The sequence below is a fragment of the Drosophila tropicalis genome, unplaced genomic scaffold (genome assembly GCF_018151085.1).
Source record: "Drosophila tropicalis isolate 14030-0801.00 unplaced genomic scaffold, ASM1815108v1 contig_593, whole genome shotgun sequence".
Lineage (NCBI taxonomy): Eukaryota > Metazoa > Arthropoda > Insecta > Diptera > Drosophilidae > Drosophila > Drosophila tropicalis.
The window spans coordinates 10,464,177-10,483,100 of NW_027173070.1; the positions used below are offsets into that span (position 1 = coordinate 10,464,177).

The window sequence follows — 18,924 nt, forward strand, 5'->3', positions numbered from 1 at the left end:
GTTAAACTAACAACAAACTATTGTATGGTTAGATGATTGGGTTTAAGAAGTACTAAAGAAGCTAACTTCGGCTGTGCCGAAGTTTATATACCCTTTCAATTCTTGGCCGCAATATTTTTACATGTTCCAAACGGAACCTTCCACCTTTCGTTTTCATTTTCTTTGTATTCTTCTTCCCCATCCCCTTGTACATGTATGTGATGGGATATGGTTAAGTGGTCCGATCCTGACGATTTTATCTTACCCGTGTTATACATAACTAGCTCAAATATCGTGTTCCATACCAATAGAACTTAAGAGGACGCATACGCACCGACAGACGGATAGACGGACTGGCATGGCATGCTGATCCAGAATATATGTACATATATATTTTATGGGGTCGAAAAGGTCTGATTCTGTGCGTTACAAACATTTGATCCATTTTATAATACCCTCTGCAAGGGTATACAAAAAGTTAAACGTTTTTTGTATTTTATACATTTTAATTTTGAAACTTTTAATCCTGAGCTGATACTTATTAGAGATAGGAAAATACTTAACCTATTGGTCTTTGTAAACGGAATTTGTTTTATAAAGTTTTTAGAAAAAAACATTTCAGAATTTAAAGAACTTTTTGAAGTGCTAAGTTCGCCAATTATTTATTTTAAACATAAGCTGAGCTATCCAGTTTTTTTTTTTTAATGTTTTCAAAAGTTTTAAAAAAGTTGTTGTTCTTTATCTAATTGTTGATCTATTGATGATTAACGATTTTAAAGACACGTTTTTTTAAAGACATTATGGAGTTTTTTCATTGATTATATTTGAAACATCTTCTTAAAGGTTAAATTGAAAGTTCTATGGAAAGTCTGTAAATCTTAATTCTTTTTGTTAGCTCCTTTAGGCTTAATATAAAATAGATGTCTTTTTCAAAATCAAAGATTAATTCTAATGTGTTGTGGTGGGTAAAAATGGCTTGTAAAATGAATCGAGGTTAGCTATCAAAATGGAATTTTGGAGACCTGTTAGGACTTATTAAAAAATCTTCATAGAAATTTTAAAAGGCAGTAGATAATTGAAAAAAAAAACCAATACTAATTAATTGGAAAATTATAATAGCATTATTTTTGTGAGCCACTTTAAAATAATATATATATTTTTTAAAATTATTTTTCCAATAAAGCTCAAAATGCCAGGAATAACAGCTATGATTATAGACTTGTTGTCAAGCAAACAATGAATATTAATAATTGATAGATATAATATGTATGTATATGTATGTATATGTATATCTACATGTGTTTGAAAATGACTACCTATTGTGTTTTCAAACACTTTCCCAGCTCCAATTTGTTGCACAAATTGCTATCTATCTTTGTATACAATACAGAAATTATTTTGAATTTCTGACGCAGCAGGAAACAATAGAAATAACCCGTTAGCTAACAAACAAAACAAAGCATCATATTTACACACAGTAAATATATTGAAATGCCAGTCAACTATTTAGTTTTACACACCAGACCAAACAAAGCAGAAACCATTTTTGGTCAGTAATTAAAAAAAAAAAAAAAAGGTAAAGCTATAAAAGAATGGCAAATATACACAAAATAACCAACGCAAAGGGCCCAGAAAAAAATAATATACATAAATATATAAAGATAGAGGAGAGAGTCGGACAGCTAAGAGTACTTCATAACCACACTTTTAGGGTCATTCTAGGACCATAATATGCCACACAAAATGGCTGTTAGCCACATCTGGTAACATCTGTTACCTGTTTCTGTATTGTTCTTGTTCACTTCCATTGTTGTTCAAATACAATTATTTGGCTACAAGGCTTACCTGGCCATTGATCACTATCTGCAAGTAATCGATTAAAGGTACCCAAAAGCGCCTCACCCGATTCTGTTTTATGTTGATATGCTTTTGTGTGGTCATTGTCAATCAAATCATGTTTCTAATTGAAATGACGACATACTAGTCTTAGACTCTGTTATCTCAGTTAAGCCTCTATAGGTGCCAATTACCTGGGCATGAACAAAGGAAGTCGAGTGTGTTATCAAAGCAGTAATTCCCATAAAGCAAATGTGCTCCCAAAGGATTTGCATAGACTTTTGGCTTCTATCCTACACTATGACACATACTACATTAGAAATAAAAGACTTAAGAAGTAAAGACTTTAAGAGGCTTCAAGACAAACGGAATAAAACTTTGATTCCTCAAGTTATGCATTCAAAATTCTTCATTGAGGCAAAAACAAGCCCCCAAAGATAGGCAATAGACTAGAGGATGTTCGTTAAATTCGCTTAAGACAAATGCAAAGTACTGCACTGCAAGGTACTCTGATGCTTTTAGTTTCACATGAAATTAATCCAATTTGAGTGCAGTGAAAGCATTTCAAACGAAAACCGAAATTGCTGAAGAAAGAAAAATGTTTGAACAGAAAAAGAAATGGTGGAAATGAAGCTGGAATAAAAAAAGTGAAACCAAAGCTGGTCTTTTGAACACTGTTGATGAATACGAAACTGATACACATATGTAGCTCACTCCAACTGCAGCAAAGGCAAAATACAGGTAGTTAGTTAGTTTGCAAAAGGCCAGTTTTTGCGATTTTAGACCGACATCAAAAAGAAATTCAAATAGCAGGTATTAGAAGCCTGCTTTGATTTCAGCTGCCAATTTAATAGAGCTTAAAGTGCAGTTTTATGCCAAAAACTGCAAAAAAACACACAACTTCATTTGTTTTAAATACACAAATTGTTCAGTTTATATCTAAATAAGTATTTGAAAGTATAACAAAAAGTAAGCAAAGTAGGTAAAAAGAAGGGTCTCAAAACTGTTGCATACCCAAAAGGCGCAAACGAAAATTCAATTGTCAATTTAATGGAATGCAAGACGACTCCTGGGAATCATTATCATTCTCATCCTTGCCATCAGTTGCTTTGCAAATTATTCTCTTTTACGCCTGCACAATTTATCTTCATACAAAAGAATGGCAAATGGTGAAAGCGAGTGAAAGTCTGTGGCTTTCAATTAGAATAAGCCTCAAAAGGAAACGGACCAAAAATAAAATAAAATAAAAAAAAAACAAAAAAGAAGAAGGCGGCAAGAGATATATGTATGTTGAAAATGGACTTGAAAAGCACGTGCTTTACATATTACAAAATTGATTTCAGACAGATGTTTTTTGGTTCGTTGAATGGTCCTAACCGAGAAAAGGTTTTTCTGTTTCGCTCAGTCCAAAAACCCACACACACACACACAGTCAAAGGGGCCTCAGCATAAACCACATTCTCTGTGGCTGGTTTTGGGTCGCTTTTTCTTCTGGGTTGGGCTTATGAATTTCAGTCACGTTTGGCATTTAATGGGTATTGAAACATGGTCATAAAAATGTTTCACTCTTCAAATATCTCGATGAAAACTATAAACTCATCATATACAACACAACACAAAAGAACAACAAAATGCAAAAAGTGAAGCAAGTCAAGGAAGTGAGAAGAATTTGTTAAAAAATATTCTTGATGATGAAGTGGGAGGCAAACGAGACGGCGTTGCGACCTAAGTGAACTTTTTTTTGTTACAAAAAAAGTTTTGCTGAAAGCTTTTCAACGAATTTGATATAGGATACACGAATCGATGGCTTAATTCAACTAGACCAAAAAAAATAAAAATGAATACGAATACCATGATGAAAAAAAGTTCAAGGACTTGCTGACTAATGGTTCCTAATGTGCTTCTGTGTGGTCATCATTGCGTCTTAAAAATTCTCTTAACACTCAAGTGTCAAGTCATTTAATTGTCTCAAAATGGTCATTTGACACATTGGCCTCGAATGTCATTAAATACAATTACCAAAAAACCAAAAGACGAGAAACCTGGCAAACGCAATGTAACACAAATTCAGGCATTTGGGCAATTTATATGAAATCCTCAGACGGCTAGACACTCCAATGCAAATAAATGAGACCCTAAAAAGCAATAATTTCTCTCTCGAAAACAAAACGCAAAAAAAAACCCAGAAAAAAAATGCTCAACCCAAATGAATGGCAATTCAAAGTTCAAATGCTAAACAACAAAGTTTGCTTTTTTTTTTCTTTCTTGCGTGTGCCAACACACGAAAATTGCAAAACATAAAATTAACAATAAACAAAATACAATTTTCTTGACTTCCACTGGGTGCAAAAACCCAACTGTGGTCATTATCGACCACAGCAAATGCAAAGCTTTATTAGCCAGATTTTGGGTTCAATTAAGTGAACTCATTGGCAAAATAATTCTATAATAAATTGAATTGTTTGGTCAAACTAAATTAATAGTCTTATAATCGCTTGTTGGAACTTAGGTTAGCAATTAAGCTAAGCAAATAAGTCTAACCAAATGAAACAACAAGAAGAGAAACTCATAAACAAAAATCAAGAATGATAATGGAAGCAGAACTTGGAAAAGTGCAACATTTAATAGCTATACTTTTTACTAAAAGGTTGTTGAAAACTATTTACAAGAAATCTTTATTTATATTTAATATTGCGAAGCCCAGTGGAAAGTTATTTTTCTAGAGCATTTCAAACTAAAACTTTTGAAACTGGCTTACTCACAAAAACTTACTAATCGGGACCTAATAAAACAAACTTAATTTTTGAATATTTCTCTTTTTTAAAGGATGCCAGAACAAGATAAACAACGTCAAAAAATGGGTAAATCTAAGGTCATACTATGTTTGATAAACTTTTCATATATTTTTCGAGAACTAGGGTTAGATAGTCAGGCACTAGTCACCCTACAAACATCTGCACCTTATAAAAAGGCAAAAGGATTCATTCCTAAATAGCTACATTGATATTTTCTTCACCTTTACTGTCATGAAATTCTTTGCAAAATTTGGAAGAGTGCTTAGAACTAAAATTTTTTATTAAGGCCACAAGGCCACTACAAAATAAATTAATAAGAATAATATACCTAATTAAAGTCAAAGGCAAGTTACTATTAAATACTGTTACTAACTCATTACTTATTTGTTGAACTGTTAAGTAGCTCCAAGGACCTAAAATTCTGGTTCTGACACGTTTGTTTCGCCCAGGTTCGTTTGACAAAGAGCAAAGAAATTTAAGAGTTTGTGAAAACTTTCTAAAAAAACTATCCAAATTCCTGGAGGGAGCTTAGAAAATCACAAGCTTAAATATAGTTGTGACAGTTGACATTTTTTAAGACTAAAAGGTGGAGCCGAACTAGATTTGTGTGAAGAGTGGACCAACTAATGGCCTTTAGAATGTCAAAGCCTTTCAACAACCAAGGACAGATTAAAGGAAAAAGGATATTCGGTAATAAAACTCTTCTCTCTCTCTTCTTTTTCTGTCTCTTTCTCTCTCTCTGTGCATCTGTCTCTATTGGCGTGGCCGGTGCTGTTAAAAAATAAAGAATGAAATAGACTGTTGACTGTTGACTCTTTTTTCGAGCGCCAACACTTTCCACTCTTTGTTGATCTTTTTTTTTTTGGTATTCATCTTTGTTTTTGGTTTCCAATAATCCTCTTTGACCCAAATCCTTTGTTAGGATTGGCTTGTTAAAAAAAAAAAAAACAAAAAACAAATGAATATGAATATGAATAAAAATTTCACTTGAAATTTACTTGTAAGTCCTTTGTTGATTAATCCAAAAAGGGACATTTAATCAATGACAATTTTTCAAAACAAATCAATTTTACTTTCTTAATTTTAAAAACCTAAACTAGAACAACATTTAACGAAAGTTTGCAGATTTCTAAAAGGAAACTAAATAAATAAATTTCCCGGTAGTCAATTTAATCAAAAAACCCTCAATAAGATTATAAAATTCACCAAAAGCTTTTAGTTGACAAAAAAAACTTGTTCAAAAGTCAATTCACAAATTTCTCAGAACTAAAAGGTATTTCATTCTTCGATTTTTCATTTGCATTGTAATTTTTTTTTTTATTTCTGTTTTTCTTTGGCACCTTTTGCCAATTGTTGGCTAACTGAACACGGCCGGGGGACCAGCCAAAGGCAACAATGGCCAAGCTGTGCAGAATATTACCATAAATTTAGGTACAACCTAAACGCAATGCGAAATTTTTTCGGTTTTGGTTGTTATTTGGTCAGGGCAAATACTAAGTGAAACATGGCCATAAAAAGACCGTTGCCATAAACGGATATGTAAGGGGCAAAAAAAAAAATGCTTAACCAGCAGCATCTCATAAGTGCCAGAGAAAGGCCCTAGAAAATAATAAGTGGGTTGCGAAAAACAAGGGGGTAAAGTAAACTATAACCCTGAGCAAAAACAAAACAACACAACGGAACGGAACGAACAAATTCGTAGGGAGGGGAGGGAAAAACGAGTAAAACATTTCAAGTGGGTTTGAGTTTCATTTTTCGTATTGAGAGAGTCCCAGCACAGATACAACAGACATCTGCTCTACTCTCGGAAAAGGAACAAAAAATTGTTTATTATTTGTATATTTACGGCTTGTTGAAAGCAAACAGCAACAGTCAGAATTTGCTTTTTGGGGCTTGGTCTTTTCAGATAGATAGAGAGAGAGAGAGAGAGAGAAAGAGTCGAAGCTATAAATTTTGTTTAATTTTCATTTAACTCAGATGATGAGTTCACTTTGCTTTCCCTCTCGCTCCCTCTCTCCGACTCGGACAGTCTTCTGCAAAACTAATTGAAGACATGCTCTTTTTAATTAAAATTATTCCCTCAGTTGTTGCTTTTTCTAATTTTGAGTTTGTTTTGATGGTTTCAATTTTTTGTTTTCTTTGCAAATTATCATTTATCTTGTCAGCCATTTGTTACATTTTGCCAATCGTCCATTTCAAAAGGGGCAAAGATTTGCTTAATTAAAGCAGCCATGGCAACCAAAAAGAGGGGCGGGTTAAGTGAGAGAGGGCACCCCTAAGTTGTTGTTGTTGTTTTCTTCTTTTTCTTTTTGGGTTAAACTTTCAAGTGGCATCACCTTTCATCCCCAAACTTACACCTCTCGCATCTCACATTCGTTTTAACGAGTTTAAGGGATTTACCCCCAAAATTGTTAGATCAAGTGTTCAATCAATTGGAAACTTGAACAAAATTCATCTACGAAATGATTTATTGATGTGAACGAGAATGTGTAAAAAACAAGTGACGGGTAAAAGAAGAGGGGTTTCAAAGTCGTTATTACAATCTCTATTAAAACCAACAAGAAAAATAATCAAAATTGGAAGCTGGCAAAACCAAAGTCATCCAAGTTACACAAAATTTATTTTTCCATACATACATGAAATTGCAGAAAATACATAAAAAGTAAAATGTTACACATTTCATTTCCATATTACATGTTTATTATTCTTTTTTCTGACCTATCAAAATAGAAAACGACTTGAGTTGAAATTCAAACTTTAATCTAGAGTCTAGAGGAATCAAATTGTCTTTATGAATATATTACTGTAGACATTGTAAAACAAATTATGAAATATCTTCGCCATGGACATCCATTTATTTCAACTTGAAAAAAAAAAAACTGGACAAAAAATAGCAGAATATAATAAAAATTAGAGTGTCGATCTTGTTTTTAGTCATTCTGAAGTTTGTATACCCTTTAACTCTGCTCCAATTTGTTGTTAGAGATCTCCAGCTACAGTTTAACTAAAGAGTAGGTATAATTTGGACTCTACTTAGTCTAAACAAGCTTTTATAGCATTCATTTTTTAACTATTCGGGAACTCAATAAACATTTCAGTTTGCTTTTGAAATACTAAAATATTGGTGTCACCCACATTTTATTTTTGGAACCATTTTGTGGACTCACTGGCACCAATTGGCACCAATCAGCATAATCGATTGTCTAATAATATATTATTGACAAATATTCATAAAATTGAATTGATATCCCGGATATACATATGTATTTCAAATTTTGTATGTCAAATTTTAGTAGTTTTGTTTGGGAACAACAGCATCAGAAATGCAAAAGATTTTCTATTCGAAATGGCGATTTCTGAGGGCTATTATATCAATAAGATTCTCAATTATATGAAGATGTATATTAATAAAATTTGTCATAAATATTAATTGTTGTTTTAATATGATACATTTTTATTTAAAAAAGAATCGTTCAAGAAATAACAAAGATTTCATTGATGCCAATGAACTAACATAATCTACATAAACTCGTCCTTGTCATTCGGATAAAAAATATATGGTAAAAGATGCTTATATTGCCCACTTCCGATTAAAATGAATATACCCATTTTACAAGGGAACACACAAATTAAAGGAAAAAAACATTGCAATCTTTTTGCCTAAAGGGTCTGCTTATGACTTTTAAATTAAGCTTGAGATTTCATCTCTCTTTCCACTCAAGAGAATTGTTCTCCCAAGAGAATCAAAATTGTTCTGAATAACAAATCATTTTCCATGTTGTTTCATTGCTAACATTATCTCTAGCATAAGAAGCAACCGTAATCAATTGAAATAATGCATTCTGATTCACTCAAAGATGGTCAAGAGATTTTCTGTATTTAACTTTAATTTCAGGAGATATTCTCTTCATTGGCCGGGCTATCAGCGAGCGGTAAATATTGGCCAGGTGTTTGCGAGGTTTGATTGCTTGCAATGACCCAGCATGTTAATACACACACACACACACACACCAGAAGAGCTTTCAGCTTAGAGCGGAAACAAGTTGGCCATTGTTAGTACTGTCCATCATGTTTCCCACCCATGCCATTATCCTGTAGTGTCTTTACCGTTCCGTTTCGTGTTGTTATTGTTATTTGGGGAAAATAATGATTGGGAGAGCTCAATAAAAACTGTTCATGGTAGCTAATTAACTTCTGTCTGTTCATAAAATGCTTGCATGGCAAAGCACAAGAGGAAAATTTAAGGAACATAAATAAGGATTTATGCTTTAGGCCTGGTTTCATATAAGTATCTAAGGACATGCAAGCAGAACATCTTATAGACATACATAAATAGATTTTCATAAAAAGCCTTAACTAAAGATGCTGGGCAATTTGCCATAATGAACTGAAAGTGAAACTGGACCCCGAGAGTCTCCATCATGTACTTTATAGTCTTTTGTTTTTTTTTTTTGTCTTCCCGTTTTTTATTATGAAAATACCGCTTGCCGTGTGTCCTTTGAGCTTTAGCTAGAGATATTAAAAAGCATCCAGCTGTGGCAAAAAAAAAAAACACATGACTCTTAAAAAAGCTGACGCCATTGTCTTTTCGCCTTAGGTCACAAAAAATAAAGGCAATGCGAGGTCCCTGACTTTGGCATTCAAATTTTAAACATTTATTTTCATTTCTTTTGAGTTTTTTTTTTTTTTTGTTTTGATGTTAGATTTAATGTCCGAGTCTAAATAATAAAACTTTCAAGACATTCCATGACAGACACGCGACAATATGTGTGGTTGGCAAGCATCCGGTTCCAAATTGTCATGAGTAGGCGGCCATCTATAAAAAAAAAGTAAGACAAAAAACGGGGAGAGATGGCCACAATCCACACACACACACACAAAAGGAAGGCATCTTGACATACATTTTTCGTATTTCGACCAGATTGGTATGCGGTTAATCCTAGTTTCCGCCTGTTGATGAGAATTCGGTGTATGTGGTTGTCGATGTTAATGGGAATGCACATGACTTGGCATTCAAGTCAAATTGTGGTTAAAAACACAAAGCTCCAAACGTTATGGAGATACCACGAAAACATACTTAAAGGAACCCAAAAAAAAAAAAGAAAAACGCTAAAATACTTTTGTGGTTTGAAGCTCTATTAAGTTGAGTTTTGTTTGTGTTCTTTTTAGAACTTTCTTATTCTTATTTTTTGTAATGTGGCAAAGCCCTAAAAGCGGTAAAATATATTCATTCTATTTGTTTCTCATTGAATTACTTATTATTTGATTTTTATAACAGATTCTTAAATAGATTTCAGCAACCCTTGGAAATATGGAATGTTATCATTCTAGAAACAACAGATCAGATTTTAATACCACTCGATTTCTGCCAATGAAACGGTGAAAAACAACCTGGTTGATCCAACTTCCTCTCAATTGCCATCGTTTCTGATCTCATATTGCCAGTTTGTGTCTATTTGGACAGTAAATTCAATCGCTTCACTGGCCAACATTTGTTTACAAATGAAAGTGGAACAATTCAACAGAATCGTACAATGTTATTACTTATATTGCATGTACATATAAGAGAGAAAAAATAGTGAAACAAGAAATGTATGTTAATAATTTATTCGAATGTTCAATGTCATAAGGAAAATGGTAATTTTGCAACCAACCCTTTTTCCAGTTTGGGCATTCATTTTATTCCCTCTGCAAAATGAAGTTCATTTTTCTTTTTTTTTTTTTGTTTTTCCCCATTGCATTCGGAAAACACCCGTAAAAATGGAATCGCCTGTAGCTCCTGATATGATAGATTAAAAATGAAATTTACTGCATTTAAAAAAAAATTTTAAAATCATTGAAAACCCCACATCGCTTTCAATGTCCATCAAAGTTGTAAATTCTCAAAATGAAATTTGTACAACTGACAAACAACCTGTCAATAATATTTTGCTACATAAATATCCATTTATTTTTGCAAAAATGGCAAAATCAATCAGTGAGCCTGTTTTTGTTTATCATGGAAAGAGAACCATAGTTTCCAAATATTTGTATTTCCAACATTAATGTTGTGTCAATCTCTACTGAAATGATGGCAAAACGAACATTACATCCATAAGCCTGAACACGAGTTCATTGACCAATTTCAACAGACCACTCACACAAAACTCTAAAGTCATTGGAGTCATAAAATAAAACTTAAATTTGAGTAAGTTAGAAAGCAATTTCTTTTACTAACTGATAAGTAAAAATTATGAACAGTAAATTATGACTTTAATTTTATTTTGCAAAAAACTTTAACAATGACTTTGCAGTGAAAAATGCCAATAAAGTATATTGAAACTTGAAAAAGATTCGCTTGCTTTATATTTATATCAATATAAAGATGAAATATTTCGAAATATAGATACAAATTTTCTTGTATTCTCACGGGTGATTTAATCTAAGATACTTGGCTCGTGTCTAGAGTGCCTTTTTTTTTTTTGTTTTCTTTGGTTTTTGCCTACCGAACAATGCATATAGCAATAAAGTATGGAAGCAACAACAAATATTTATAGCCTTTGATCAGCTCGTAAAGATATATATTGTAGACTAGGTGGGCCTAACGTATTAGTTATAATAAAAAAGGAGAACAAAAAAAAGTTGTTAGAAGGGAAACAAAAAAAAAAGGAAAGCATTTTTGGTTCATGTTTGCCCAGACAGCAGATTCAGCAGCTATCGAGGTCAAACAAAACGTTTGTTTGGCTTCTTTTTGTTTTCCTTCAACTCTTGTTTGTCTACCTTGAACTCCCACGTGGCGTATACGCATTATTATTTCCGTTTTTCTTGTACAGAAATATTTATATGTGGGAATATCGATGGGATACTTACTCAGTTCTTGTGAATTTGTTGTTATTTGGAATGTGCACTGTGATTGTTGCTTTTTATTTATTTTCTGCGCAATCGTCTATTTGTTTTCCAAACTTTTTGCCTTCTCTCACCTTTGTCTCTCTCCCTATCTCTCTCTCTTTGTATCTCTCTTATTTTCACTTAGTATCTGCAAAAGTTTTCACAATTGTTTATGACCATTTGTAGTAGCCAATTAACTATTGACTTTTGTGAGCTAAATGTACCCAGCCCACAAAGTTATTGAGGCCAATTATGCTGTATGTGTGTGTGTGGGGGGGTGGGAATGTGTTTTTGTGGGGTATGAGGTAAACCAAAACCATTTATCACTTTGCTGCTGCCAATTAAAAGATTAACATAACACTTGGTAAGCAAATTCATGGTAAAAATGTAATAAAAACTAATTTGCTGTATTAAAATTTATTCATATTTTTTTGGTAAGTCATACACGGTGCGAATCAATATCTCAATCATCAATATCCATCAATCATTTTCACAATTTGTCCACAAAATTTCCAACAATTTCGATTGAAATGATGTATTAAATTTGATACGGAAAACGGATACACGAAAATGAATCGTTTTTTAAAAGGTTCAACAAATCGATTAACAAATTTATTCATTTTTTATGCTTCTATCGCTTTAACCAAAAAAATATCAGTTACCTATTCAGAAGTTTGTTTCAATTAAACCCAACATTCCATTTCGTTACTCATTCCAAATTGTTCCTCCTTCCATTTCGTTTCTCATTTCAATTCTATCAAAACACAATCTGGCAACACTTAAAATTTAACTGCCATCTTTTTAAGGATTTTTAAGAATATTCAAAAACTTCGAGTTTTTTTAAGTTGAAAAACGAAGATTTGATATAAAAAGAAATAAGTACTAAAGAAGAGTACTAAAGAAGAGTCAGAAGTTTTAAAAAAGTTTTTTCAAAAAGTTAAGACAATTTTTTACAGCAAAATAAAAAAAAAATTTGTTATATGAAAATGTAAATGATGATTTATTCAAATTGATGTTCTCAATCTGAAATATGTTTAGGATTCACTAAGATTTATTACACAGTGAAAAGGTATGTGTTTGGTAATTTTAAGGCAAAGTAGGGCAATCGTTTAAACTTCAAAAAACTCCAAGTTTTTGAATATTCTTAACTTTCTAACTGATTGTAAGATTTTTCCTAAAAGAGCACATTTTTGAAACTTTAAGCGCATTTTATTTATAGACATTAATAACCTAAATATTTTTCAACGCAATAAAAAACTTTTTCTTCCTTTTTGGCTTGATTCCAAAAAACATTTCAGTTTTAATCTATTTTCTTAAAAATTTTATATAAAATATTTTCAAAAGGATTTCTTAAACTCCAGTTTTATAATTAATAAATAATAACTAAAAACTTTATATATAAAAATTGTGCAATTCACAAATTTTAAATATTTTTCGTAACGTATTTTTCGATTCAACTTTGTGAAATTTTCTTGTTTTCAATTTTATTTTTATTCATATTCATTTTTAGTATTTTGAAATTTGTCTATTTGATTCATTTCGTATTTGTTTGCACTCAACAGTTTGCTTAGTAATTTACTTCGAACTTCGTAGTAATCCAAGATGCAATTTTTTGATACTCTCTTTCCGCAGACGGACCTCCTTACACGCGCGTTGTTGTCGTTCGACTGACTGAATTGTTTCGCCAAAATAGAATTATATGGCGCCAAATTCCCCTACATTCCAGTGTCATCGAAATGATTTCGAAAATTTGGAATGATTTCTAGCCGGCTGAACGGCGCCTGCGCCAATAAGTAAACAATAGTCAGCTGTAGTTTTTAACTTAAAAACAAACTTTCATTGATGGGCCTACACACAACAAACCCACACACACGCACACAGAGACAAGAGTGTGTTTTTATACGTGTATAAGTATTTGTGAGTGTGAAACCAATCAAAAAATTCACCCGCGCATGGTTTTTTTTTTTGGTTTTTTTAATGATTTCGTTAAGCCTTCAAGTAAAATTGAGTCTTTCTTTTGATTTCAGTTAAGGAGTTCATTGTGACGCCTTTTGCATGTCATGTTGAGAATGATAACAGCTGCCACTGATGCTGCTGCTGCTGCTGTGTAGTGCCGTTGCCCTTGCCCAATGAATTTCGCATTATTTTCACACACTTCATTACCATTTATTTCATGCCACACACATCCAAACACACCCACAACAGACAACTGAAGATGTTCATGATGTTCTATGGGAATGTATTTGTTTTGACATCGGAGGCGTATTATTTTTCCTTTAGATGTCAAACGAAAAAATGTATGAACTCTTTTCAGTTTTTTTTGTCTTTCAAAGACAACATAAACAACAAAGATATGCACCTTTTTCTTTTGTTAGAGATTTAGGTGTCTTTAAGGCGCACTTAACTCTTTAAATTGAGAGCAATTGAGACTGAAGGTTGTTAAATCCATGGCTTTTAATGTGAGACTAATTAATTTTTATTTAATTTTCTTGAGTAGTTCAAGTTTGGGTTGTAAATGGATAGTAGTCCTTTGGATTCTTTTATTTTCATCCCGGAAATGTTGTGCCTAACCCATTCAACTAAGAGTTTATGTTGAAAAAAAGGTAAGAATTGTAATCTCCCAGAATTTTAAAGATTGTTTTAATATAAATCAAATTAATTGATCTTGTTAATTAACAAAAAAATAAATGAAACTGATCCCTTCGTAAGCTTAAAATCTGAATTATACGATTCATAAAAGGATTCGAAGAAGGAATCATAAGCAACTCTCTTAAGGAATCAGATTATTCTTCCGACACAGAAGTCAATTATGGTAAGAAAATGAGCTAGATCATGACTCTTTAATCAGAAAATAATGAATTGTTTATGATCAAAACATTTGATAAAAAAGTTTGTGCCTATTAACGTCATACTAACAACGTATATTACAGGCTGATTTCCGTTAAAGAAGAGGTAAAATTCAATTGAAAGAAATTAAGTGCTTTTTGCTACCCCAAACTGAAACAAGAAACCACTGTGCGCAAGTTGTGGAAAAAAGCATTGCATACTTTGAGGCAAGGCATTACAATGGGGACAATCTGTCTCTTGATTTCATTCAAAGAGCACAAAACATATGCTCTTTCAAATCACAAAGCGCAAGAATAAACGTAAACAAAAGCCAAAGCTGATTGAAATTGAAATTGAAATAGAAGGTAAAGTTCAGTTGAAAGTAAAAGAGCGTTGCCTCTCTCACATTTTGTTTGGCAAAACTTGCTGGATTTGAAAGCTCTTAGCTCTCTCTGGTCGATTTTGCCCCATGTACACTGGACAAAACTTTGTATATCTCTTCAGAGAACCGACTTGTTCGACTCTTTTCGTCAAGTTCGACTCATTCCTTTGCTGCATGTGGACTCTTTTGGATGAATTGGAGCTCTTTTGTTGCCTGCTCTCTGTTTCGTTCGATGTTCGAGTTGGGCTGCTGAATACAGTGGACACCGGCTACATGGTTAGACAATTGCAACAAACCGATTTATATTCGTGTTCGTGTTCGAGGTTTTTCGTGGGTGGCAGTCTTCAGCTACATTTCATATTGAGCGTTTCGCGGCGGACGGCGGTTGATTTTTGTTCGACGACGTTGCCCGTTGTATTTTTTAAAAAACGCCCCAAAAAACGTTTCGCGCGCTAAAAAAAAAAAACACACAAAAGCACACACAATCTATATATCGTTAACAAATTAACTAATCAAAGAGAATCAACAAATTTTCTAATATTATTAGAAACTAATTAATTAATAAAGGCAAACAAGCAAAATCTAAAAAATATATTAAAAAAGAAAAGTGTTTTTTTGATGCCCTCATTTTGATTTGGGGGGTCCCCAATCTCATTCATGATGATGTGTGGGAATAGCAACGGATAACCCGGCATCGAGTAGAGATAGAGAGCATCAATCTTAATTTTATATAGCCAAAAATATAAACTGTTTCCTTGCAGTTGCGTTCGCGATTTGTATGTATATTGTATGTGCGTTCTCGCGTGCCTCGGATGAAAAAAAAGTATAAAAAAAGGAAAAGCAACGCGTCAAGTGCGTGCGGAAACTCAATAATCACCTGAATGAAATCGCGGCCTACGACAACAACAACAACGGCAACGGAACGACATGAAATAAAAAAAGATGACGACACAATATCATCGGGAGACAGACATTTTACCATAACAAAATATATATGTACATACATATGTATATTTAAGAGGCATATCAACAACAAATAACCAACCCACAAAAAGAAACAAAACAAACATTTTTTAGTATTTACAAAGTATATATACATACATACATACAAATATATATACAATAGTAACATCTATTTGATCCACGTCATCAACATTAATAGCAGCAGCAACAAGAAAAGGAAACATTTCGGAAAAACCAGGCCAACTCTCTCACACATATGTATACACACACACACACACAGACACAGACACCCGCACGGAGTAACACAGACTAGAACACAGCAAGGACAGCATTAAACTAGCTTCAAGGACATCCATCTCTGTTGGACAAGCTGGTCTTGAATTAAATATTAAAAACAACCATCTACCCTACCCCCCAGCCTTCGATTAGATTCCATGTAAGAGGCAAAACGTCAATTGGGAATTACAAGGAAAATGGCTCGGCGCAAGGGCAGCGGTCGAGGGAGTAAGTAACTAATTAATTGAAATAAAAAACCAATTTAAATTTCTCAGAATTATACAAAATATAAGTATATACATTTATGTTTGCTGCTTTCTGTGCGGATATTTGATACATAAGCTCAAGGCCAGAAAGGATTTTTCAATTACAGTAAAGTAGCATATGGCAGGACCCCACACTACAGATGTATATACATACGTATGGATGTATGTATGTGTTCACAGAAGCCCATCAAGTGAAAGGGTTTATAAAATATGCAGAAAAACAAGAAAAGTTCTACAAAGTGAAAATGCAACTATGTAGTTTGAGGAGTAAGAAAAAAAAAAAGGAAAGAAACGAAGAGTTGAGTGGTTGCAAATTTTATAGGATGAGGTAGGTTCTTATGATGTTAAGTGATGGGTGGTTGGTTGGGTGGTTGCTTGATCGCAACACATTAAAATTCAACAGAACTTTACTATTTCTTTCTTTTATACTCTCACAAAAACAACAAAAAATGAAAATGGGACTAACGAGCTGGAAATATTCTATAAACTTTTAATTTGCATGGAGGTACACTGCAAGCCCTTGATAATATGTAAAAAACAAAAGGTTTCTGTTAGAAATTATTAAAAAAAAATGCAATCTATTATCACATATCAGTCAATACATGACTGAGAGGAAACAGTTCTCTGATGAAATAAGTGTTTTCTTTGTTGTAATTTTATCAATCCAAGATTTTGTGTAGAGTCTTTTTACTGCCAGATCGTAAATATATATACATAAAGAATGACTAAATCCCTCAGCGTTTTCAAGCAGCTTCCATGCAAATAATTTGTTTATGGTGTCTAGTTTATTTAACTGAAACTTATTTTACATATATTTAGTTAGTATTAAACTATAGCCTTGATAGTTGCTTGTCGCCTATATAAGACCTTAAGTTTTTGTGCCGAAAAACTAGATAGATCCTTTGGCTGAGTATAACTTACCAGACCTGTACCCATATATGTAGAATCCTACATCCTCTGTGGTGTGAACTATAGAATTCAATAGGCCTATATGGAAACGATCACGGAAAACGGAAACACGAAATGAAGCCCGGACATGCGGCTCATCGAAACACGGAAAGGCTCTTCTTGCAACATTCGGTTTAAATACAGTAGCTGCTTTAGTAAAATGTCTTAACTTTATATATCATATATGTATATCGAAATGAGTTTGTTTGCATGTCAAAGTCCTATATCTCCCTTTGATCCAAAGTACCGAAACTTCAAGACTTTACTTTACATATCCCTCTGAAATTTGTTTTGTCTTATTAAGGATTTATATTAAAATCGGCCTAATTAATCGTCAAATTTATAAAACTCTTTATATATAACACAAGTTTAATTACTTAAAACGTAGTTATTTGAAGTGCTCTTCAGTATTTTGTATTTAAGTATTTGAAATTAGTATCATTATTTGGAATACTTTAATTGTTCCATGGCAAGAGTATTAATATTTCGTTGAAGATTCCTGTTTAGCTTAGCCCTTTTTGGTTTTTCTATATGTATGTTTCGTACTTGGGCAACCCCTTTAACTATAAGTTACATTTTTCGCTTTGCCTCTTTTATATTTATTTGTGCCACTTGCCAATAGCACAAGAGAAACAAGGATGGAGCAAAAAGAGAGAGAGATAGAGAAAGAGAAGTTGAATAAAACATGAAACGTACAGCGTCAGTTACATTTCATTACAGAGAAACCCCCATCAGTTTGTTCCCTCACTCCACCCCCGTATTATGCCATGAAATGCTTTGCCTCGAGCCCCGCAACAACGAAATCACTTTTATCATTTTCAGTGTTGTGTGCGCGCCTCTCGCAAATGTTGGGGATTCCCTTACGTAATCCCCAAGCGCTCACACAACACAACACAAAAGGCAAACAAACAAACAGACATACACACTTATATACAGAGAGACTAAAAGAGACAGAGCTAAGTAGAGAGATAGAGACAGAGAGAGAAAGAGAGAGAGAGAGTGACAGAGAGGAGGAGGGAGAACACAAAATGAGAAACAAAAAGAAAGAAAACAAGCTGCCAGCCTGCCCGGCCTCCTTCTCTTCCACCTTCTACCATCATTGCATCCACTTCCACTTCCACATGGCATCCAGCTCCCTCCCTCCCTCCTTCCCGGTAACCCATGTAATGGCCTGAAAATCAAGCTCCATGAACTTTTTGGCGTTCACCCACACAGAAAAAGAAAAAAACTTGTTGACAGACACACACACACAGAAAGAGGCAGAGAGAGAGAGAGATATATAGATACAGATACATAGACCAAAAGATACTTTGCATTACTTTGAGTCTGTTAGACAAGTTGCCTTTGCCGTTGCCTGGCTAGGTTGTTGCTGTTGCTGGCTGCTGCTTGAACTTATTAAAAACGACTTTGTTGCAGAAGGCGGCGGCGTTGCTCTTAGGGTATGCCTCACTGCCCACACTCATACACACACACACACACACACACACCTCACACTACCATCATAGACACCATCGATAGCACCAGCACGCTCTATGTATCTGTAAGTATTTCCTAAATACAGTGGTAGCCAATGACAACGTACATCCTAGGTAGCTCAATCAATTAGTCACTGCCTTCAGTGATTAGTTTCCTTTTAATCCTAGAGTTGCCAGGTGGCGTGAATTGATATCAAAAAGAGGTACTTAAATGTTTAATCCTTTAAAAACTCTAGAATATTTTCATTTTCTAAGAGCTAAGGTTGCCATTTTAACCCTAAGAAGTTAAGATATATTACTGTTAGATTTGG

The 18,924-nt window shown here is 33.4% G+C and overlaps 2 protein-coding genes across 4 annotated transcripts in view; one reads left to right on the forward strand and one right to left on the reverse strand.

Moving 5' to 3' along the window:
- The window catches only part of LOC137577279 (G-protein coupled receptor dmsr-1), a 61,735-nt gene extending 48,596 nt beyond the window's left edge, over positions 1 to 13,139 (reverse strand). For 2 of the 3 annotated variants that reach the window (XM_068290705.1, XM_068290703.1), the window contains exons 1-2: positions 13,057 to 13,137; positions 11,460 to 11,625 (exon numbers count right to left, since the gene is read on the reverse strand). The gene's annotated coding sequence lies outside the window, so the exon portion shown is untranslated. Of the gene's footprint in view, positions 1 to 11,459; positions 11,812 to 13,056 lie in introns of all 3 variants that reach the window. The other variant, XM_068290704.1, reaches the window with a different exon arrangement.
- Positions 13,140 to 15,182: 2,043 nt separating this feature from the next.
- Positions 15,183 to 18,924, forward strand: part of shn (schnurri) — a 57,992-nt gene continuing 54,250 nt past the window's right edge. The window contains exon 1 of the mRNA XM_068290701.1: positions 15,183 to 16,152. Within this exon, the coding sequence (XP_068146802.1) occupies positions 16,122 to 16,152 (31 nt within the window). The 5' untranslated portion in view covers positions 15,183 to 16,121. The remainder of the gene's footprint in view (positions 16,153 to 18,924) is intronic.